The sequence below is a fragment of the Tursiops truncatus genome, chromosome 3 (assembly GCF_011762595.2).
Source record: "Tursiops truncatus isolate mTurTru1 chromosome 3, mTurTru1.mat.Y, whole genome shotgun sequence".
Taxonomy (NCBI): Eukaryota; Metazoa; Chordata; class Mammalia; order Artiodactyla; family Delphinidae; genus Tursiops; species Tursiops truncatus.
The window spans coordinates 114,767,366-114,791,467 of record NC_047036.1 but is presented as its reverse complement, the minus strand read 5'-3'; the positions used below and the strand labels follow the sequence as shown (position 1 = coordinate 114,791,467).

The 24,102-nt window shown below is 35.3% G+C and overlaps 1 protein-coding gene across 14 annotated transcripts in view; it reads left to right on the top strand.

The window, feature by feature from the left end:
* Positions 1 to 24,102, top strand: part of FAM13B (family with sequence similarity 13 member B) — an 89,304-nt gene that overhangs the window by 26,895 nt on the left and 38,307 nt on the right. For 8 of the 14 annotated variants that reach the window (XM_073802564.1, XM_033853211.2, XM_033853212.2 and 5 more), the window contains 5 exons: positions 3,434 to 3,529; positions 5,341 to 5,501; positions 18,452 to 18,493; positions 19,451 to 19,606; positions 21,394 to 21,526. In XM_073802564.1, the coding sequence (XP_073658665.1) occupies positions 3,434 to 3,529; positions 5,341 to 5,501; positions 18,452 to 18,493; positions 19,451 to 19,606; positions 21,394 to 21,526 (588 nt within the window). The remainder of the gene's footprint in view (positions 1 to 3,433; positions 3,530 to 5,340; positions 5,502 to 18,451; positions 18,494 to 19,450; positions 19,607 to 21,393; positions 21,527 to 24,102) is intronic. The other 6 variants (XM_073802565.1, XM_033853208.2, XM_033853210.2 and 3 more) reach the window with 4 other exon arrangements.

Genomic DNA, 24,102 nt, shown 5'->3' with positions numbered 1-24,102 from the left:
GTTGATTTACAATATTGTGTTAGTTTCAGATGTACAGCATAGTGATTCAGTTATACATATATTTATGTAGCTATTCTTTTTCAGATTCTTTTCCCTTATAGGTCATTACAAAATATTGAGTATAGTTCCCTGTGCTATACAGTAGGTCCTTGTTGGTTATCTATTTTATGTGTAGTAGTGTGTACATGTTAATCCCAAACTCCTAATTTATTGCACATCCCCCCTCATTGGTAACCATAAGTTTGTTTTCTGTGTCTGTGCGTCTATATCTGTTTTGTAAATACATTCATTTGTATCTTTTTTTTTTCAAGATTCTACATAGAAGCGATATCACATGATACTTGTTTTTCTCTGGCTTACTTCACTTATGATAATCTCCAAGTCCATCCATGTTCCTGCAAATGGCATTATTTCATTCTTTTTTATGGCTGAGTAATATTCCTCTGTGTGTGTGTGTGTGTGTGTGTGTGTGTGTGTGTGTGTGTGTGTGTGTGCTTATCACATCTTTATCCATTCATCTGTCAATGGACATTTAGATTGCTTCCATGTTTTGGCTATTATAAATAGTGCTGCTATGAACATTAGGGTGCATGTATCTTTTCGAATTAGAGTTTTCATCTTTTCCAGATACATGCCCAAGAGTGGGACTGCTGGATCATATGGTAACTATTTTTAGTTTTTAAGGAACCTCCATACTGTTCTCCATAGTGGCTGTACCAATTTACATTCCCACCAACATTGTAGGAGGGTTCCTTTTTCTCCACACCCTCTCCAGCATTTATTTCTTGCAGACTTTTTGATGATGGCCATTCTGACTGCAGTGAAGTAATACCTCACTGTGGTTTTGATTTGCATTTCTCTAATAATTAGCAATGTTGAGCATTTTTTCATGTGCCTGTTGGCCATCTGTATGTATTCTTTGGAGAAATGCCTATTTAGATCTTCTGCCCATTGGTTTTTTTTTTTTTTTTTGATATTGCACTGTATGAGCTGTTTGTATAGTTTGGAAATTAATCCCTTGTCGGTTGCATTGGTTGTAAATATTTTCTCCTATTCTGAAGGTTGTCTTTATGTTTTGTTTATGGTAAGTTTAAGTTTAATTAGGTCCCATTTATTTATTTTTGTTTTATTTCCATTATTGTAGGAGATGAAACCAAAAAGATACTGCTGCGATTTGTGTCAGAGAGTGTTCTGCCTATGTTTTCCTCTAAGAGTTTTATAGTACCGGTCTTAACATTTAGGTCTTTAATGCATTTTGAGTTTATTTTTGTGTGTGGTGTTAGAGAATGTTCTAATTTCATTCTTTTACATGTAGCTGTCCAGTTTTCTCAGCACTACTTATTGAAGAGACTGTCTTTTCTCCATTGTATAGCCTTGCCCCCTTTGTCATAGATTTTTTTTTGTTTCTTTTGGCTGTGTCGGGCCTTGGTTGCGGCACCGGGGATCTTCGTTGTGGCACGTGGGATCTTTTGTTATGGCGTGCGGGCTTCTCTCTAGTTGTGGTGTGTGGGTTTTCTCTCTCTAGTTGTGGCGCACAGGTTCCAGGGCACGTGGACTCTGTAGTTGTGGCGCATAGGCTCCAGGGCATGTGGGCTCTGTAGTTTGCGTGCTCAGGCTCTCTAGTTGAGGCATGTGAGCTCAGTAGTTGTGGTGTGCAGGCTTAGTTCACATGTGGCATGTGGGATCTTAGTTCCCTGACCAGGGATCGAACCTGTGTCCCCTGCAATGGAAGGTGAATTCTTTACCCCGGACTACCGGGGAAGTCTCTGTCATAGATTAGTTGACTATAGGTCAGTTCCTTAAGTTTTTTATATTTTCTTCATGTAAGCATTTTTATCTTTGTCTGACTTTCCTTCCCTCTTTTTCTTCTTCCCTCCTTACCTTCCTTCTTCTCTTCTCTCTCAAGTATCAGAAACTTTTAATAAAACAGTAAAAGATGCCAAATTGTAACTTACAGTTTATGAAATGAAGATGAAATCAAATGTGTGTGTGTGTGTGTGTGTGTGTGTGTGTGTGTGAGTGTGAGGTAAATCAAGTGAGTAGAATTTGTAACCTGAATCAGTGATCCATGAAACTTCTGGCATATTTTTTGAAGGTTTCCAACTATCATATACAGTACCTGACTTAAAAAACTTGGTTAAAATAAAGAACTGACATAGCTGTTCAAAAGTATTTTTGCTTAAAAGAAAATGACAAGAAGAGGACAAGTAGATATATATGCCTTAAACCTTTAATGCTTTTTGATACCCATAAGAAATCCCATCTTTGGGGAATTCTGTGTGCCATCTTTCTTTCCTTTATATTTTAGTTCAGCAGTTTATTTTTTTTAATAAAATTAATGGCTGCTGAAAGTGAAATAATATACATATGTTTGTGTTATTCATTTTCTACTTTTCCAAGATGATTTGACTTGTAAGAAACTGATGACGCCAATTTGATCTAATGTTTATATCTTGACTCCTCTAGTCTTCAGGGTATATCTTGATTATGTTTTACATTGTGGTTTAATTCTCTGATATTTGTATTATCCTGCAGCTTCCTTATGTAAACTGAAATATATTCATATCTCACATATATTGCATTTATATTTCTGTATTTTTTAAGCACTACAAAAACTGACTTAAAATATATTGTGCTTTACATTAAATAGAATGGTGGTTAATTAACACCAGGAAATAATGTTGAATTCTGCAGATTTGCCTGTGAATAGAAAAGAGGATGTTAGCATATTGAACAGAATATTCTCAATAAACATGGTAGTGCAGTGAGTCCTGAGAGACAGTGATGTATATTAATTACCTTGGCTCATGTTGCTAATTGCCAGTAACTATTTTCTTATCTATTTTATTACTTTTTTGAATTATAACTGGCTTGCAAGTAATAGAAGAACAGATTTCTGAAAGTATTATTTTTAAAAGCAGATTTCGTAACTTCATAACTTCACAAGTTAAAACATTTCATAACTTCACAAGTCAAAATTTGACTTGTGAAGCTGAATTGATCAGATATTGAGTGAAAGTAAAATCTCAAACTCAACACAATTTGGTTGTATTTTAAAGTTGACATAACTTAAATGCTGCTAATTTGTTATCCACGTATTTAAAAAGGTAGGCAGACCTGGTCTATCATGGCAGTGCTTTGATTTTTCCCCTGATTTTGATACTCGAAGGAAGCAAAGTTTATTTAGCACTCTCTACTTTTAGAGTTTCATCCCATTAATGCAAGTATTTGGTCGTTAGATCATTTTCAAGGTAGTAGATTTTTTTTTTTTAATAGTTTGAGAGATGACTGGAGATGTTGAATAGGGAGTGTTTGAGAAATGACCCAGAGTTAGAGAATAGGTTCTTTGTATGGCATCCTTGAATGATTGCGAATCCAGTAGAGTGGTTTGAAGATGTAGGTGATAATTATGTTTCTTTATACGTTTGAGAAGGCAGGTAGCAGCGTTCTCCACAAGCTGGAGTCTGGAGAGCAGGCATTTCACGAGGCCCTAGAGAAGGGAATTACAGCAGTCAAAGAAAGAAGAGATGTAAGTATGGCTGAGGGTTTTCCGTAAGTTGAGGCAGCTGCATATATAGGGCAGGTTCAGAATAATTTATGAACAGAATAGAGTGTTGATAAGCAAAAGGTCAAGTTGACAAGAAAAAGATCAAGAAGAATTTTTGAAGATAAGTGTGGGGTGAGAGGGAGAGCATTTTTATATAAGTTTATAATTTTTACTCTTATCCAAACCAATTTAGTCAATTCTTACTTCAGGAAGTTAAACTGGAAGGCCTGGGGGGATGGGAGGTGGGGGTGGGAAGAAAAATCCATAGGCCATAGACTTTGTTCATGTCGTATCTTAGTTGATGGTTTCTGGTGAAAATACTAGGGAATGTCAATTAATTTACATAAAGCTTATTGAATCGAATATAATATGTTAAGTATAATTGAGTATAAAGCTTTTGTAGTTACTAAGAGCTATTGACTGTAGGCATAAACTGATTTTAAAATGTGTAATGTAACATGTTAAAATTGCAGTACTTCTTTACGAAATATTTGTGTACTGAATATTCATCTATTCTCAGTTTAAATAGCCATCTTAATTTTTTTTTTTTAATATTCTACTCTTGCGCCCAAACCTGAAAATGATATTTTCTTGCCAGTTTTTTTTTTTGGCTTGGATTACCAGATAGCTATTAATTAAATACATTCTTGATTTTCACTAATTTATTAAATACATAGATAGAGAGAGAGTAATTTTCCATTTGATCCCGTTTAAAAACTGACCTATCATTTGAAATTTTCACCTTTGTGTATAAATCTTACCTCTCAGTAAATAACCACTTAGGCTAATGATTTTCAGTACTCGTTGATTAGGAATTGGTAGAGTATCACAGTGTAATTACCTTTCTTCTGGTTGAAGTTTTCATTTCTGAGAGTCCTCTAGCAACTGTATTTGCCTGTGTATAGGAAAAACACCACTGTTACATGTAGCAGTAAATTTATTCTAGGTATTGCCAGCACATTTGGCTAGGATGGACAAAAGTACATATTTACTGCTTAATGTTTTTAATGACTAGTGTTAATTTATAAAAAATGTTAAGACCATTTATGGCTAGTTTCTTCTATGGTATAGCTTAACAAATGTTTCTCATTTGAAAATATTTTATTGGTTTTCGTTCTCAGATATTTGTGTCTTTTTATTAGAGTGATTGTTTACTTATGTAGCCAATTTGATAATAGAAAATGTTTTATAGCCCCTGCCAGAAAGAGAATTATAACCTTGAGTTGTGCTTAATGGTCAAAACAGTGAGTTCTTTCTTGTTGTAAGGTCCAGTCTCTTCATGAAGAATTCAGTCTGAATCATTTAGAAGTTAGCTGTCATTTTCTAATGCATAGTTAAGACCGTAAGGCAAAATTTCTGTGCCCTTCTTTTTTCACACTTATTCTATATTAAAATCACTTGTTCAGTGCACTTGGAAATTGGAGAGATCAGTTGAAGTCTTTGTTGTAGCTGATAGGTTTACAAATCTGATTGGTTAGAAAATGAAGCTTTCTTAATGTTAATTAACTACAGCGTGCAGACTTTTTCATAGTTTGCAGTCTTATTCATATTCCTAGTGATATAGTAATGTAATCGTTACTTCCTGCTTTAAAATGTTATGTTTGGTTTGATATTTTACTCTAATATGGAGAAGTTGGCAGCTGTTTACTTTGTAGGAGAAATTGGTCCTAGGAAATGAAGTGAAAAATGAGTTGTATTTAAGTTTTTCTTAGAATAGTTATGTCTTTCTTAGAATAGTATGTCAGTTAACAGTTTCATTAAATTTTAATTCTCATTTAATTCTATCTGTATAGATTAATGAACTTTCTGAGGAAGAAGAGGAAGATGAAAAGCTGGAACATACAGAAGAACTTCCAGAAGAGGGTGCAGAAAAATCAGATGACATGCCAGAGGTGGTACAGTTAAGGATGACTGAAAACATCCTGGAACCAAATAGTGTTACAGCATCAACAAGGTAGTATTTCAGTTGAAAGGACTTTAGTTTTGAGCATTTCATTCTAGATGTAAGTTCACTCAAGCACTAAATCACACAGATTGTAATGGTATATGAAAGATTAGTTTGTATGAAAAAGAACAATAAGAAAATTTTAAAGAAGCAACCTTGTTAAGGAGTTTTCAGTTACTAGCATTTATACCTTTCTTTAAAACTATAACCTCTTATGTATATTTCCTCTTAAAGTTTATTTGTTTTTGTATTATTAGTGTATTAGTTGGGTTGGGTAAAATTTCAGAACCTTTGGAAGTAGAATTGCTAGAGAAAGATACAGTGGTTGAGTTGACTATATTTCCAGGTCCTAGTCTAGAACTAGATTGAACTAGGCTGTAAAGAGAGAACTCTGTGATCCTTTAAGATAGTGCTTTCCAATCCTTTCCATGTATAAAGTGATATTTATAGGGCATACTGGGTAAACTTGGTAAATGTGGTAAGCTGGAGGCACTGTCCTAGCATATAGCTGGGACTATTGGACACTGTTTAGGAAGCATTAGAGAATTTAAGAACTCTCCGTAGGTAGCTCTAGGTTTGCTGAATTCTGTCCTTACTTTTCTGTAAAGCTCCATGGTTTTCTAACTAGGGGGACAGTTATTTGTTTAGGCCACTAGATATTTTTCATTAAATTTGTGTTCAACAGAACGGTGGTTAAAAAAGCAGAGGAAATAATTTAAGAGTCAGACAGCAAAATGTCATTTTAAAATAAGTAGTAATTTAAGGGAAGAACTATTCAGTGTCATTTAGAAAAATTATAAAGTAGTTTAAAATGTATACTTCTAAATACAACTATTACATTTCTCTGTGGCCCTCTAGATTTTTATATTATGTATAGTTTCTTCAGACGTGATTATAGTTATGGTATATTAACAAGTTTATTCACTCTTTTGCCCCGATTTAGCTTTTTGTTTGTGCTTTTCTATGTTTACATGACATTCTTTACTATATTTTAGTTACATATTACAATATTTATAATCTATATGTTAAATTATTTAACTGTATCTTAATTATATATTTACTGTCATTCTTTTTTCTGAACTTTGAGTTATTCCAGCTACCTTGTCATTGCTATACTACTATACAACCTTTGTTCTTGGGTCCTTTTTTCCTTCTTTTGACTTACATAAATTTATTAGGCTCAAAGAGTAAATTTTTCTATGGCTTTTGATAAGTATTTCCAGACTACTTAAAAGACTTGGCCCATTTTGCATTACCATTAGCAATATTTTCTTGAGCACTTGAAAACAATAGATTTAAATTGGTGTTCTTTATTTTGTTAATTTATAGAGTTATGCCCTCCAATAAGGTAACCATTAGCTAGCTACATGTGGCTATTTAAATTTAAACTTAAAACAATTAAAATTAAATAAAATTTAAAAATCACTTCCAGGGACTTCACTGGTGGCGCAGTGGTTAAGAATCCGCCTGCCAGTGCAGGGGACACTGGTTCGATCCCTGGTCAAGGAAGATCCCACATGCCACGGAGCAACTAAGCCCGTGCGCAACAACTACTGAGCCTACGCTCTAGAGCCTGCGAGCCACAACTACTAAAGCCTGTGCACCTAGAGCCCATGCTCTGCAACAAGAGAAGCAACCACAATGAGAAGCCTGTGCACCACAACGAGCCCCCGCTCACTGCAGCTAGAGAAAGCCCATGCAGCAACAAAGACCCAATGCAGCCCCAAATAAATAAATAAGTTTATTTAAAAAAAAAATCACTTCCACAGTTGTACTAGCCACATTTCAAGTGCTCAGTATAGCCATATATGATTTGTGGTTACCATATTGGACAATGCAGATATAGAGCAATTCTATCGTTGTAAAAATTTCTTTTGGATAGTGCTGATTTAGAGAGCAAATTCATTAACTATTTTTATATATTTAATTACCAGCAAGGTTAAATATTGTTTCAAACGCATGATTACAATAGTTTCTTCTTTTTGATCATCTGTCTAGCTTTGTAGAGGATCCTCCTTCCCTCCAACACAATCATTTTTTTTTTTTTAATTTTTAAATTTATTTTTGGCTGCATTGGGTCTTTGTTTTTGGGTCTTCATTGCTGCACACGGCTTTCTCAAGTTGGGCTAGTGGGGGCTACTCTTTGTTGTGGTGGCTTCTCTTGTTGCAGAGCTCAGGCTCTAGGCGTGCAGGGCTCAGTAGTTGTGGCTCACAGGCTCTAGAGTGCAGGCTCAGTAGTTGTGGCGCATGGGCTTAGTTGCTCCGTGGCATGTGGGATCTTCCCAGACCAGAGCTCGAACCTGTGTCCCCTGCATTGGCAGGCAGATTCTCAACCACTGTGCCACCAGGGGAGTCCCAAACACAGTCATTTTTAGATGGAATCATTAGAGATTGGTGGTAATCAGGATTCCTTAATTGAAAGTTGTAGAAACAGATCTTGGTTAATGGAAAGAAAAAAGGTAATTTATTAGAAGAATGCTGGATAGGTCCCAGAGTTGAAAGGAAAAGCAGAGAGAAGAACATGGCAGCTTTGGAGAATTTAGTAACAGAGGGTCATGGAAGAATCTCTTCAGCATGTGGCTGTTGCTGTGAGGTTTCCAGTTACTTCTTTTCATCTGTCATTCTGCTCAAGACCAGATTCCTGTGGGGTAGCAGAGGAGAAGGTCTGGCCTAAATTGGGTCATGTGCCCATTCCTGACCAGGGTAGAGCTGGGTCATTGTAATTTATGCATGTACCAAGAGCATTGGATGGAGGGAGGAGCTAGTTTGCCATAGAAAAATGGGGCTAATACCAAAAGAAAAGGATAGGGATATGAGGCAACAAAAATAGATGTGTATGTCACAGTGCTCTTCTAGATTTAGTGTTGATATCTGTAAATTTCAGTTAATATTTATACATTAACATTTTATTTTAATTTTGGCTGATTGGTTGCATAAAGGTAAAAAATACATTCTTTGATATCCACCTTTGATGAAAGAAAGGTAGGGGAGACATATCCTAGAATGCACAGGGTCTAGAAAATAGGGAGTGCTTAATAAATTCATTTTAGGGAATTAGTGGATACTGTATTACATGAAACTAGAGATTGAACTTTTGCTAACTTAATGTTTTGTCTCTTTGAGTTTTTCTTTCAGGTTGTTCGCAAACATTTTACGGAATTATTAGGTAGCCTACTTTGTATTTCTGTGGGAAGATATATTAGAAACCTAAGGGAAATAAACATTAAGTGACAGTTTAGCAGTTCTCAAACATTTTGGTCTCAAATGTTATACTCTTACAAATTATTGAGGACTCCGAAGACTTTTGTTATGTTGATTTTATACCTCTGGTTATTTACCACATTATAAATTAAAGCAGCATATTTAAACTGCTGGGAGTGTTCTTTGTTGAGTTGTACTTTGGAAGACGCTTAGTATTTGTAGCTGAAATACAGCTATTTATGATCTAACAGGTTTTTTTGTTGGTAGATTTCTCCTCCTCTATAGTTTTAATTCATCGATTCTCGAACTTTTTGGTTTAATTTGAGGACTACAAAGAACTTTTGTTACTGTGGGTTATAGCTATTGGTGTTTACTCTATTAGGAACCAAAACTGAGAAATTTTTTAAAGTAGTTATGAACTCATTACATGTTAATGTAAAATTTTTTAATCAAAAGTAACTTTTCCAGAATCTCTCAAAAATTTTTAGTGAGAAGTTTTTTAGTGGCATTGTTTTACATTTGTACAAATCTCTTTAATGTCTGGCTTAAAAGATGGTAGCTAGATTCTCACATTTTCTTTTGCATTTAATGTGTTGCCATATGTTATTTTGGTTGAAGTAATGTGAAGACAGTCTAGCATTACACAAGTATGTAGTTGGAAAAAGGTAGAGAATTTTTATAGCCTTTTCAGATAATTGTGGATATTCTTCTTTGACAATACACCAAAACTTGGTAAGTGGTAGTTTCTTAAAGGTTATTTGTAATGTGGAACCTGAAAGCATATCTGAATTTTTCGTACTCTGATCCGTGAGTCTGTTTTGTACTTTGAGAGAATCTTTTAGCCATGCTTAATTTTGTGATATGGTATATTGGTTATTTGGAAAATACTGCCTTACTGAGTTATTCAGAGCTTCCAAATAGTGATATATTCTGTTATATAATATCAAAATGTATATTCTTTAATATCATCATTGATTGTGTCAAAATATCTTTAAGTATTGGGATGCTATTGAGCTTTTATGGTAGAGGATACAGGTTTTCCAGAATTCTAATTTTTGCTTGAAATCCCAAATTTTATCAGTACTGTTAGTCTTGCTCATTTTTGAGAAAATTTCTTCCAGATATTCAAGTTGGAATAACCATAGTCTGTCAGTCAGTCTTTCAAGTAAAAATGGGTATTCCATGGTAAAAGTTCATTTCTCAACTCAAACAAGACAAGCATTGTACTAAGCTGTGCAGCAGAGTTGCTTTGTGTGTACTTCCTATTTGTCACACCAAATATTAAAAAGAAGTATACTCAAGGGCTGAGATAAAATTAATAATATGTATTCTTCATCAAGGATTGGCTCCCTTTTTAAAAAGATCACAACTGGGTAGTGATGAAGAATGCAATGGCCATGGTATAGTTTGATACCACTTGCCTGGACTTATGCTAAGACCCCAAGGAATCTTTTTCTACCATTGATTTTGTATCATCAAATATCAGCACAGTGAAAAAAGCAAGTGTTATGAAAACAGTTTTGATCTTTTGTTTCATGGAACACCCTTTGAGAACCAGTGGTTTAAATATTCATGTATGAGTTGTATTGATTGACTTATTTATACATCTGTTATTTCTGTACGTTGTTTGCCATTAACCATATGTTGTTAAGATTTGAGCTGAGTTGAGTGGAGAAAATGGTGGGATTTAGAGTGTGGGTAGCCTAGGGTGCATAAAAGGCAGAAGTTTTGGTTGCTTCTGAGGCTCAGTCTTATCCATGAAGTTCTTGGAAATCTCAAGCTTGCTTCTAAAGTGCCTTGTATCTGTAGATGAAAAATTATTGCTTTATGTTCACATGTTTATCTAGTATTTGGCCTTATTTACATATACAAATATTAGGGGAATCTTTACCTTTTAAAAATTTAAAGGGAGATTGAAGAGTTCTGAAAGAGTTCTTTATTTTCCCTCTGCTTTTCAGTCTTTTTCCTAGGCTGTATTGGAAAGGTTTATTTTGGCTTGAGGTTAGTTAATTTTTAATTTATATTGCTTCCAGAACTACAAATAAAAAACCAGCTCACTGACATTATTATAAAGTTCATTTAAAGTTGTGCTTCTAATTTAATGCCTTGCTAAAACTTGGAATTTAGAAAGAATGAAGAATTTGATACTATCTTTTATGTACTGTTGATGCTAGGGCTTCATTTTGGTGAGTTCATTAGCTTATGATGGTTCGATTTTAGGTGTGATGCAGGAAAGGTGTAGTGATTAAGAAAGAGCTCTTAGTTGAGGCAAATTGGTTTGCACTTCATTCTGTGGATACCTTATTGTTGAAGAAATATGCCTTCAGCTGACTATAGGGGTGAGAGAAATGTAGTAGTAACTTTTTCCTTTAAATCTATTAAATAAGCAGTTTGCAGAATATTTCAGTTGACAATCAATTCACCACATTTTCGCTAGCTAGATTCCACTTAAAAGTGCAAAGAGGAGGAAAACGTGCTTTGGTGGGAGTATCAGAAATGTTGGGTGGGAAAAAGTAGAATTTATGCTTTGGGTCATAAGATGATTTTATTAAAGTTAAACATTTTTTGAAGTATCAGAGCATAATAGATATTGACAGGCTCTCTTCCTCCTTCCTATTGCCCTGAAAATTATGCATTTGACATTTTAAAGACTTGTGGTTGTTATAACTTATTGACTAACTTTATAATAGTGAGGCATCTTTCCAGTTTACTCTTGCTCTTGTCATAGGTATAGGGTATTCCCAAGTTGATGGGGAAAGTGAAGAAATGCGTTTTGCTTTTGACTGGAAGGGGATACATGGTTTTGGGTTGTTTTTGTTTGTTTGTTTGTTTGTTTTGTCCGTGCTGCGTGGCATGTGGGATCTTAGTTCCCTGACCAGGGATCAAACCTGCGCCCTTGCCCCTGCGTTGGAAGTGCTGAGTCTTAACCCCTGGACTGTCAGAGAAGTCCCTGTTGTATATATTTATTTTTCGAAACCACAGTTTTTTAAATGGTCGTTTTAGTGGGGCTCTTGCATGAATTATCTGGAAATTATCCTAATTTTAGATTTGAAAAACTAACCATTAATGCTTTTCTGAAAATGGATGATGAGTGAACAATAGTTCTCTACCTATTGTGCAGCTGTTTCAGCAATGTCATATTTGTCATAATTTATAACTCTTGATATAGTGTGATTAATGAAAACAAACAGACTTTTTTTCTGCTTTACACTGGGTTAGGCTTAAATATTTTTATAGGTGTTCCAGCCAGATTCAAAATTTTGTCCCCCTTTCCCTGTCTCCCACCAAGTTGCTTATTTAGTACTTGGGAAAAAATTTGTGGACTGTTGATTGGGTTCCTCCTTGTCAGTAGTGACCTCATGTTGCAGCCTGCTTCCGTTTAGACTGCAGTTCTGATTGCTCAGCAGTTTTTATAAGCCTGTCACCATCCTTTATGATATTTGAAGTCACTTTACCTTATGTTTTTGTTAGGATATGACACAGTGCCTAGAATGGCTTGCAAGGCTCTGTTACACAGGTAAAATGATCCTTATCAGATTTAATTGAAGCAGAGCTACAGTACTTTTATTGAAGTATTATTTGTAATATTAAATATTTGCAATTGGGAGATTAAAATAGTAGTAGTTCCCTATGATAATTGTATTTGAATTATAAAAAAATAGTAATTTGAATAAATGGCTGCAAGATTGATTTTGTGTTCTCAAGAAGATTATGTGATTCTACACAGATTTAGAAATAGAGTTAACAGCAGAAGGGAGAAGAAGGTCAGAATGACTACAGTCTTTAACGTTATACTTGATTGAAGCCTAAAATACATGTGACCCTTGTGATTTATTGTTTGCCCTTTTCGTCTGGTGGTTTAATGAAAACAGGATTTTTAAGTGGCCTTTATGGGATCTGTCTATAGTACCTAAGTAATTTGACCTTGAATTTGTCAGCATTTATTTTTTGTGTGACTTTGTTAATCAGAACTCACATTCTTATGATACTTATGTTATTTTGCTTCTGCAGATGCATAACTATATTGATAAATCTTTTTTATAGCTGTAGGTGTATGTTAGCCTTGGTTTGTACATAAGTGCTTTATTCCCCACAGAACTTGGCAAAAGTCTGAAAATAAAGAATAATTAAATTCCTTGAAATTGGAAAACTAAATCAGTCCTTTTTCCTTCAGAAATTCAGAGAACAGTTTTACAGTCAACTTTGTAGCCTCGGTGTGACTCATAAAGTACAAAATCTATTTATTTGATTTGTTTACTATAGCTTTTTGGGGTAGGGAATCTTTACTTTCATACTAATAATCTAGCTTGCTGATGACTACTTTTATATATTTTAAATTTAATTCCCATAGCACTTAAAAGGGATAGGAAACTGAAAGATCAAGTCCTCTGCCTACCCATCGAATTTTTTTTTTAATATTTGTTTATTTATTTATTTTGGCTGCACCGGGTCTTAGTTGCAGCACATAGGATCTTCGTTGCAGCATGTGACATCTAGTTCCCCGACCAGGATTTGAACCCAGGCCCCCTGTGTTGGGAGCGCGGAGTATTACCCACTGGACCACCAGGGAAGTCTCTACCTATTGAATTTAAGACCATTAGAACTTTTGTTCTGTTTGGCTCCTTTAGATAACTGGAAAATATTATTATTATTTTTTTAATACTTATTTATCTTATTTCTTTATTTTTTTGGCTGCGTTGGGTCTTAGTTGCAGTACACAGGATCTTCGTTGAGGCATGCAGGATCTTTCATTGTAGCACATGGTCTCTTTGTTGCAGCACTCGGACTTCTCTCTGGTTGTGGCACGGGAGCTCCAGAGAGTGTGGGCCCTGTATTTTGCGGCACGCAGGCTCTCTCATTGAGGCGCTCGAGCTCAGTAGTTGTGACGCGCGGGCTTAGTTGTCCTGTGACATGTGGGATCTTAGTTTCCTGACCAGGGATAGAACCCGCGTCCCCTGCATTGGAAGGCAGATTGTTTACCACTGGACCACCAGGGAAGTCCCTGGAAAATATTATTAAAGTTTAATCTTTTGGGAGCCTAGGTATAGATCTCGGCCAGTGTTTCTTAAGTTTATTAGTATGGATAAGAATCATCACTGGTGCTTATTAAAAATGTAAACTCTTGGGTCCTACCTCAGAGGTTTGGGGAGGGACCAAGGAATCTACTTTCTTAAAGTTTTTTTTTTTTTTTTTTAACTGGGAAAGAAATTATACATACAGAAACGGGCATAAAACAAATGTATATCAAAACAGGTTAGTACAAAGCAAATATCCAAATATCCCAAATCTAGAACTAAGCACTGAAAACACCCTGGTAGCTCTCACAATCCTGATCTCCCTCTCCACTAAAGGTAACAACTATGCTGACTTTTATGGCAATCACTTTCTTATATATTTCTGAGCTTTATGAAAATTAAACTTGCTATATGTATTTTTTGATCCAGTTTCTTTCAATAAACATGGTATGAGAATTTTATCCATGTGGTCACATGTTACTGTGGTTTGTTCATTTCACTGCTGTAAAGTATTCCATTATATGATTGTACCACAATGATCCAATTTACTGTTGCTGGAAAATTGGATTATTTTTATTTTTGACTATTGTGAGTAACATTGCTGTGTACATTGTTGTACACATCTTCTGGTGCACACATGCATGCACATTTACTGTCTTTCAACTTAAGTAACTATTGCTAAATTGTTTTCCATAGTGCTTTCTCCAGTTCTCATTCTGACAGTGTGTGAGCCTTCCCATTGCTTCACATTCTTGAGTACTTCATTGTCATTTTAATAAGGTCCATCCCTTTTTCATATGTGTATGGACCAATTTCTTCTTTTGTGAGATGCCTGTTCAAGTCTGTTTCCTATTTTTTGTTGGGTTATCTTTTTCTTATTGAACATGAAGCCCTTTTTTAGGAGCCCTTTAAAAATATATGTTGTAATTGTATTTTCCTCATTGTGTGTTATGCCTTTTCCTTCTCGTATTGTGTCTTCTGATGAATAATTCCCAATTTTAATCAAGCTTATCATTCTTTTCACTTTGTGATTAATGCTTTTTGTGTCCTGTTTAAGAAATCTTTTCCTAAATACACACCCCTGTATTATCTTCTGAAACTTGTTTCATTTCACCTTCCTTGTTTAGGTCTGTAATCTACCTGGAATTGATTTTTGTCTGTAGTGTATGACAGAGGTTGCCAAGTTACCTTTTTCAGTATGGATACCAAATTGTTGCAGTACTCATTTTTGAAAAGACTGTTCTTTCCCTGCTTTCCATAGTAGCATCTTTGTTCTAAATCAAGCATGGGTCTGTTTCTGTTTTGTATGTCTATTCTTGTGCCAGTACCATACTATCTTATTTACTTTGGTTTTATGGTATTTGAGGTCTAGAGTAGGGTCCGGATCTCCAATAAAATAACACTGTTACTTCAGGAGAGTCTGATACAGGTGGCTCTAATTCATCTCTCCCCTCCTCCCCTTTTCCCCTTTCATAACCATAAGTTTGTCTTCTGTGTCTGTGAGTCTGTTTCTGTTTTGTAAATAAGTTCACTTGTGTTATTTTTTTAGATTCCACATATGTGATATCATAACAGTATTTGTCTTTCTCTGTATGACTTATTTCACTTAGCATAATGCCCTCCAAGTCCATCCATGCTGTTGCAAATGGAAAATTTTGTTATTTTTTATGGTTGAGTAGTATTCCATTTGTGTGTGTGTGTGTGTGTGTGTGTGTGTAAACACATACACCACATCTTCTTTATCCATTCATCTGTTCATGGACCCTTAGGTTGCTTCCATATCTTGGCAATTCTAAATAATGCTGTTATGAACATTGGAGTTAATGTATCTTTTCGAATTAGTGGGTTTTTTTTTGGATATATACCCAGGAGTGGAATTGCTGGTAGTTCTATTTTGAGTGTATTTGGAAACCTCCATACTGTTTTCCATAGTGACTGCACCAATTTACATTCCCACCAACGGAGTACAAGGTTTCCCTTTTCTCCACATCCTCACCAACATTTGTTATTTGTATTCTTTTTGATCATGGCCATTCTGACAGATATGAGGTTTCTCGTGGTTTTGATTTGCATTTCCCTGATGATTAGTGATGTTGAGTGATTATTTTTCTTCTGTTTGTTTATTTGATTCTTTGTAAAGTGTCTTGTGTCCATGTATCCACTAGCATTTTATTGATAATCTAATCTAATAAAAAAGGGTGAGAAAATCCCTCTGGGAGAATGAGTAGATGGCTAACAATGGCAAATTTGAAAAAGAACAGAGAGATGATGTAAACCCTATGAAAAGTTAAAACATGATAGAAGGCTTTAGTAACAGACTGATGGACTATGTAGTTGAGAATTGGAACTTTTTGAGAATTTGTTGTAAGATACAGTAAAAGCTCACCAGAAATCACAAATTAAATGGTGACAAGAATGTGATGTTAGATATATATTTTTTCTTCACACCATTCAACATACTGCACTGTCAGTGGATAACAGTATTAAAAGTAAAATGAATGTTTCTAAATAGGTAACAAATTATCTAAACTTAGAGACTGCTAAGTTACTAAGGAAAATATACCAGATTTAACTTTTATAATGAAATAGCAACCTATAACCAAAATTAAAAATATAATCAACAAATCATTGTAGCAAAATATCAGAAAAAGATCTAATATCCTAGTTGACATTTAAACACCCTTTGGGGAAAGCCTCATTTATCATTTTTGGTATTTTGTTTTTTTCTGCAAAAGTCACTAAATATTTAACTTTCAGCTCATCTGAAACTGCTAGAAATAGACTGATGGCTACACTGTTTTTTGTGCACATATATGTGATTTTTCTCCCCAGCTTTTCCTGATTTCAGAAATGAAAATGATTAAAGGATTTCATTTAAATATGAAAAAAAATTTAAGTACTTTCCTTGAGGGTATCATCATGAAAGCATTTAGCTAAGACTAATTCATTCATGAAAACTAGTATAATATTGACAGTTAAAAAAAATTTTTTTTAAAGCTAGAGAAGTTATGTGTGCCAAACCAGGATGGCTTACTGTTGTCTGATAAAGCAGTGGTGCAATTTGCTACCGATGTGTTTGCTTAAGGGAGACCTGAAGATTGTTGGATGAATAGTAAATGGTGTTCACTTGGTTTCCTACAGACAATCCTGAGACTATTAACCTGATAGACCTTCTTCCTCATGTTGGTTAGAGTATGTGTTGGCACATTTTACAGAGGATCTTCATAAAACTAAATTTACTTTTTAAAAATGATTCTTCTTATGAAGAATCATTTGCATAGAGAAAAGTTCACAAATCATAAGGCCATTGAATTATCAAAAAATGAACTCAACTTGTATAACCCCCACCTGGGTCCCTGCTCCTGTCCCTTCTCAAATGCTACCAATCTCTCTGTTCCCCAAAAGTAGCCACTATCTGACTTTGATTATTGTAGATTAGTTTTTTTCTCTTACTGATTTTTTTCCTTTGAAAATCATACTGAGATGTATTTTTCACACAATAAAATGTATTCATTTTATGAATGATGAACACCTGTACATATATATCTGTTAACAACCATGGCAGTCAAGATAGAGACTGTTTCCATCACTTCATGTGCTTCTTTACAGTAATTCACCCCCTGACCCCCGCAGTTTCTGGTCCCAGGCAATTACTGATCTGCATTCTGTCACTATATAGATGAATGTTGCCTGTTTTAGAATTTCTTATAAATGGAATCTCATAGAATAGGTACTCTGTGTCTGGCTTCTTTTGCTTGTGTAATTTTTTTTGAGATTCATGTTATTGTATGTATCAGTTGTTCAAGACTTTTATAGAAAAATGCTAAGTATATTCCATGGGATATCCATAGGGATATTCCACACTTTGTTTATCCATTCACCTGTTGGGGTTGATTGCCGTTTTTGGCTATTATGAATAAAGCTGCTATGCTTGTGGAAGTCTTCCTATGGACTTAAACTTTCATTTCTCTTGTGTAAATACCCAGGAGTACCATTGCTGGGTCACTTGGTAGGTTTTATAAGAAAACTTTCAAAGTGGTTGGAACATTTACATTCCCACCAGCATTATGTGAATGTTCTATTTGCTTCACATCCTCACCAACACTTTAATTTTAAATATTTTAGTATACATTTTGTGGGTTTTGAGTTGTACTTTCGATAACTGTGGTAAAAACGAGTCTATTTGTCTGTTTTTATAAGTATCAGTAGATATTGTGGTACAAAATTTGCTAGGGAAAGTCTGTTACCAGCGCAATGAATGATGTGGCCTGAATTTTAGTTTCTATTTTGCCTTTTATTTTTGTAGCCTGAGAATATCCTCTGAGTAGGAGCATGTGCTATTACTTCTGGCAAGGAGTACAGGGCCAACATTGAGGCCTCCATACTATCCTAGATGGGTACTTTTGTTTGGCCCAGTAGTCAGTTTTTTTCCCTTCAGGCTTGGAATAGGTCACTGTTCCTTCCAGGTAAGCGCCAGATGAAGTAGTTGCGGCCCCCCCCCCTCCCCTCCACACACACACACACACACACACACACACACACACACACACACACACACACACACAGTATGTATTTTAAGGGTCTTCTTATGTGAAAAATAATTTCTTTAGAAAATTAGAATAATAAACTTAGTGCATGTTCTCCTGGGTGTATCAAGGGTAGTGTAAATGTGGCAGTTTTCACCACATTTTATAGTCATTTAGTATTGAAAATTTTATAGCTGATTTATTTCTTTGATTACAGTGCCCATATATCTCCTATCAGCATCTTACCAGCCTCTGTGGAGTAAGTAGTATACTTACAGAAGACAATTTAAAAATTAAAAAAAAATATTACTAAACTGTAGAAATTAAAATCATGTATTTATTTTACTTACTTTAGAGGAAGGATTGTACATAAGGCAGTGAAACCAGTATTTTATGTACTTCAGTCAGAACAAATGAAGAAGGAATGAATTACACTCACATACAGAATAAAGATGAACTTTTTTTCACTTGATTTTTTTTTTTTTTTTTTGCGGTACGCGGGCCTCTCACTGTTGTGGCCTCTCCTGTTGCGGAGCACAGGCTCCAGACGCGCAGGCTCAGCGGCCATGGCTCATGGGCCCAGCCGCTCCGCGGCATGTGGGATCTTCCCGGACCGGGGCACGAACCCGTGTGCCCTGCATCGGCAGGCGGACTCTCAACCACTGCGCCACCAGGGAAGCCCCTCAGTTGATTTTTTTTGATCTTCTGAAATGATTGAAAATGTCAAAAGAGCTTTTTTATGAAGTTTTTTTTTTAATGGCTGCTTTATTTATGTATGTATGTATGCATGCATGCATGCATGCCGTGGCACACAACATGCGGGATCCTAGTTCCCTGACCAGGGATCGAACCCGTGCTCCTTGCAGTGGAAGCGCGGAGTCCTAATCACTGGACCGCCAGGGAATTCCCTGAAGTCTTTTTAAATGGCTTTATATGTATTGAGGTGAGGAGTGAATTACTGGGCCAAGTGATCATTCATGCCTCAGTAGTAATAGTGACATTATGATTGATTTGTATATCTTATTTGGGCAAATTTCATTTAAAAATTTAAGCCAATATTATGTTTTCCTATTTCTTTTTCCCCTCTAGCCTGTTCATTTATATACCATTATACATTTTTTTTTTAAACTGGTTGTATATTTTAAAGTTTGTGTTTATGTGACCAAATAACTAGTTAGGGTGACTGCTTCTCACTAAAATGTGTTCTGTTTTATAGCATTTTAGAAAGAACAATTAGAGCAGCTGTGGAACAGCACCTTTTTGATCTGCAGAGCAGCATAGATCATGATCTTAAGAATTTACAACAGCAAAGTCTGGTGTGTAATAATGAAGCAGGAAGTGTTAATTGTGATGGGGAAGGATCTAATAACCAGTAAGAAACTTTTAAAACATTTTACTGTTATTTATTGAGTTATAAAATTGTTTTTTCTTTTAAAAAACTGTATTTTTTCTTAAATGATGGGGTGTCATCTTACTTGAGCATTTCTGAAAGTCAGTGTGAAAAGTGACTTTGTATATATTTGCATATAAATTGTGTATACTTCTTAACATTGAAAATCTCATAAGTCTTCCATTAAGGTAGTAGGCATTAAGTCCAACACAGCCTGTGAACACCAGATGAAGTAGCAAGCTTACTTTTAGGATCCATGTTATATGAAAAATAACTTTTAAAAAAGTAGAACTGTAGTCTGTTCTCCAAATGGTCACACCATGACATGCAGTTATCTAGACAGATAGGTACAGGGACAGCAGATTGACATCACTCCTAGTGCACATGGTCATTGAGTGAAATGGTAGATGGAATCATCCTTTGCTATTTAACTTATCACCTGCCTCCAGCCTTTGCCCTCCCTACATGCCTTTGTTTTAGGTTAGCTGTTAATAATTGAATTTGTGTAAGTTAAAAGTACTCTATGTACTGTGTGATGTGTGATGTTACTCCACTTTTCATCTGACTTGTTACCTTTAATCCACTTTTCATCTGACTTGTTACCTTTAAATGACAAAAACTTCATCTCCTTTCCTGTTACCTCAGCCCTGCACTTTAGGATATATAGGTTCCTTTCTCTGAGACCACAGTGCAATGATTTCATAGTTTGCGTTGATCAGTTTTTGTTCTGGGGACAGATCTACAGAGCAGCATCGATCATGATCTTAAGAAAGATGTACCCAAATTTGGAGAATTCATAGGAAGGCAAAAAAAATTGATGACTGGGTAGAATTCTGTTTTTGTTGTTAAGAATTAGATTTTTAAAAGGCCAAATGTGTCAAGTATACTAGACTAGCTATCAAATAGTATGAAATAAAACTGAAAAATTAATGGATATAAAAACCAATGCTTGGAATATGTTTATGGAATACCGTATTGTACAACTGCAGGTGTGCCATGTAGTCTGCATAGATGGCATCACCAGCCTGTGCAGCTCGATATGATGGCCCCGATTTATGTGCTTTGAAGGCATGATTTGAACTATACAAGTGGATCTAGGGAGTATTTGAGTTGAATATGAAGGAAAGAAGCAGTATCTAAAAGTTGGAAGTAGTAGGAAAATGTTTCAAAGGATATAATATAAGCAGATTCCTTGGAGTTTGCCCTTAAGTTAGCTAGAGATCCTGAAAACCTATGCCCATACTCAGACAGTATTATGGAAATAACTCATATTCTCATTAATAGTGGTATCATCTTTGTAAACAAAAACCTGCAGTGTTGTGCATATTCTAAATTATATAAGATGAAAAAATATGCAGTAGGAAGCTATTCCTGTTGTACTTGATAAGGTGTTGGACACTCTGGTACCTAGTGCTAGACTTTTCTTAAATCAGTAAACAGGTCATTATTATGATTTAGAGTATGCATTTATAAGGGAAATCATTATTTTGGCACATAAATTATTTTTAAAACCATTTATTTGCTTTTGAAAATATTCAAAGTGGATAGCAAACCAGGTAGGTTCCTCACAACATCCCATGGAGAGACAAAAATAAACTTTGTACACTTAATAATCTAACTTGGCAAGATAAAGAAACTGTGGTTCTTTATGAAAAAGACAAATTTTCTTTGACAAGGAAAAGTTTCAGATTGTTACTTTTATTTATTTATTTTAAAGCATTACGTATTCAACATGTGGCCTGATCTGACTTTTTAATCTTCATTACTAGGGTTGATATTGCTGATGGTATTATTAATGCCAGTGAATGTAACAGAGACTGTTCAGAACCTGTGGCTAGCACTAATTTAGACAATGAAGTTATGCAGCAAGATTTTGTATTTGAGGATGAAGAAAATAACCAGGTAAGAAATGCTAAGACTTAAAAAAATCTCTGTGTTAGGTGTACTAGATTACAATTCTGATTGCTTCATGTGTTCCTTTGATACCAGAAGCCATAGTTCAATATCTTTGCTGTTACACATGTTTGCCTTGATTATAAGTCCCAGGAACATACATACTCTCAGTAGAGGTCAGGAACCATCATTGAGTAGAGAAGTAAATATAAAACACCTTATATTAAAATACTTTTCTGGAAGGAAACAAATTACCTTGTCAGCTAAGGTGGTTGGTGGTATTATGGACGAATTTTGTTCTTTTTATTAATTTTTTTTTTACATCTTTATTGGAGTATAATTGCTTTACAATGGTGTGTTAGTTTCTGCTTTATAACAAAGTGAATCAGTTATACATATACATATGTTCCCATATCTCTTCGCTCTTGCGTCTCCCTCCCTCCCATCCTCCCTATCCCACCCCTCTAGGTGGTCACAAAGCACTGAGCTGATCTCCCTATGCTATGCGGCTGCTTCCCACTAGCTATCTGTTTTACGTTTGGTAGTGTATATATGTCCATGCCACTCTCTCGCTTAGTCACAGCTTACCCTTCCCCCTCCCCATATCCTCAAGTCCATTCTCTAGTACGTCGGTGTCTTTATTCCTGTCTTACCCCTAGGTTCTTCATGACATTTTTTTCCCCTTAAATTCCATATATATGTGTTAGCATACGGTATTTGTCTTTCTCTTTCTGACTTACTTCACTCTGTATGACAGACTCTAGGTCCATCCACCTCATTACAAATAGCTCAATTTCGTTTCTTTTTATGGCTGAGTAATATTCCATTGTATATATGTGCCACATCTTCTTTATCCATTCAGCCGATGATGGACACTTAGGTTGTTTCCATCTCCTGTAGGTTGTTTCCATCTCCTGGCTATTGTAAATAGAGCTGCAATGAACATTTTAGTACATGAATATTTTTGAATTATGGTTTTCTCAGGGTATATGCCCAGTAGTGGGATTGCTGGGTCATATGGTAGTTCTATTTGTAGTTTTTTACGGAACCTCCATACTGTTCTCCATAGTGGCTGTACCAATTCACATTCCCACCAGCAGTGCTAGAGTGTTCCCTTTTCTCCACACCCTCTCCAGCATTTATTGTTTCTAGATTTTTTGATGATGGCCATTCTGACTGGTATGAGATGATATCTCATTGTAGTTTTAACTTGAATTTCTCTAATGATTAATGATGTTGAGCATTCTTTCATGTGTTTGTTGGCAGTCTGTATAACTTCTTTGGAGAAATGTCTATTTAGGTCTTCTGCCCATTTTTGGATTGAGTTGTTTGTTTTTTTGTTATTGAGCTGCATGAGCTGCTTGTAAATTTTGGAGATAAATCCTTTGTCAGTAACTTCATTTGCAAATATTTTCTCCCATTCTGAGGGTTGTCTTTTGGTCTTGTTTATGGTTTCCTTGCTGTGCAAAAGCTTTGAAGTTTCATTAGGTCCCATTTGTTTGTTTTTGGTTTTATTTCCATTTCTCTAGGAGGTGGGTCAAAAAGGATCATGCTGTGATTTATGTCATAGAGTGTTCTGCCTATGTTTTCCTCGAAGAGTTTGATAGTTTCTGGCCTTACGTTTAGGTCTTTAATCCATTTTGAGCTTATTTTTGTGTATGGTGTTAAGGAGTGATCTAATCTCATATTTTTACATGTAGCTGTCCAGTTTTCCCAGCACCACTTTTTGAAGAGGCTGTCCTTTCTCCACTGTACATTCCTGCCTCCTTTATCAAATATAAGGTGACCATATGTGCGTGGGTTTATCTCTGGGCTTTCTATCCTGTTCCATTGATCTGTATTTCTGTTTTTGTGCCAGTACCATACTGTCTTGATTACTGTAGCTTTGTAGTATAGTCTGAAGTCAGGTAGCCTGATTCCTCCAGCTCCGTTTTTCGTTCTCAAGATTGCTTTGGCTATTCAGGGTCTTTTGTGTTTCCATACAAATTGTGAAATTTTTTGTTCTACTTCTGTGAAAAATGCCAGTGGTAGTTTGATATGGATTGCATTGAATCTGTAGATTGCTTTGGGTAGTAGAGTCATTTTCACAACGTTGATTCTTCCAATCCAAGAGCATGGTATATCTCTCTATCTATTTGTATCATCTTTAATTTCTTTCATCAGTGTCTTATAATTTTCTGCATACAGGTCTTTTGTCTCCTTAGGTAGGTTTATTCCTAGATATTTTATTCTTTTTGTTAAAGTAGTAAATGGGATTGTTTTCTTGATTTTACTTTCAGATTTTTCATCATTAGTGTGTAAGAATGCCAGAGATTTCTGTGCATTAATTTTGTATCCTGCTACTTTACCAAATTCATTGATTAGCTCTAGTAGTTTTCTGGTAGCATCTTTAGGATTCTCTCTGCATAGTATCATGTCATCTACAAACAGTGACAGCTTTACTTCTTCTTTTCCGATTTGGATTCCTTTTATTTCCTTTTCTTCTCTGATTGCTGTGGCTAAAACTTCCAAAACTATGTTGAATAAGAGTGGTGAAAATGGGCAACCTTGTCTTGTTCCTGATCTTAGTGGAAATGCTTTCAGTT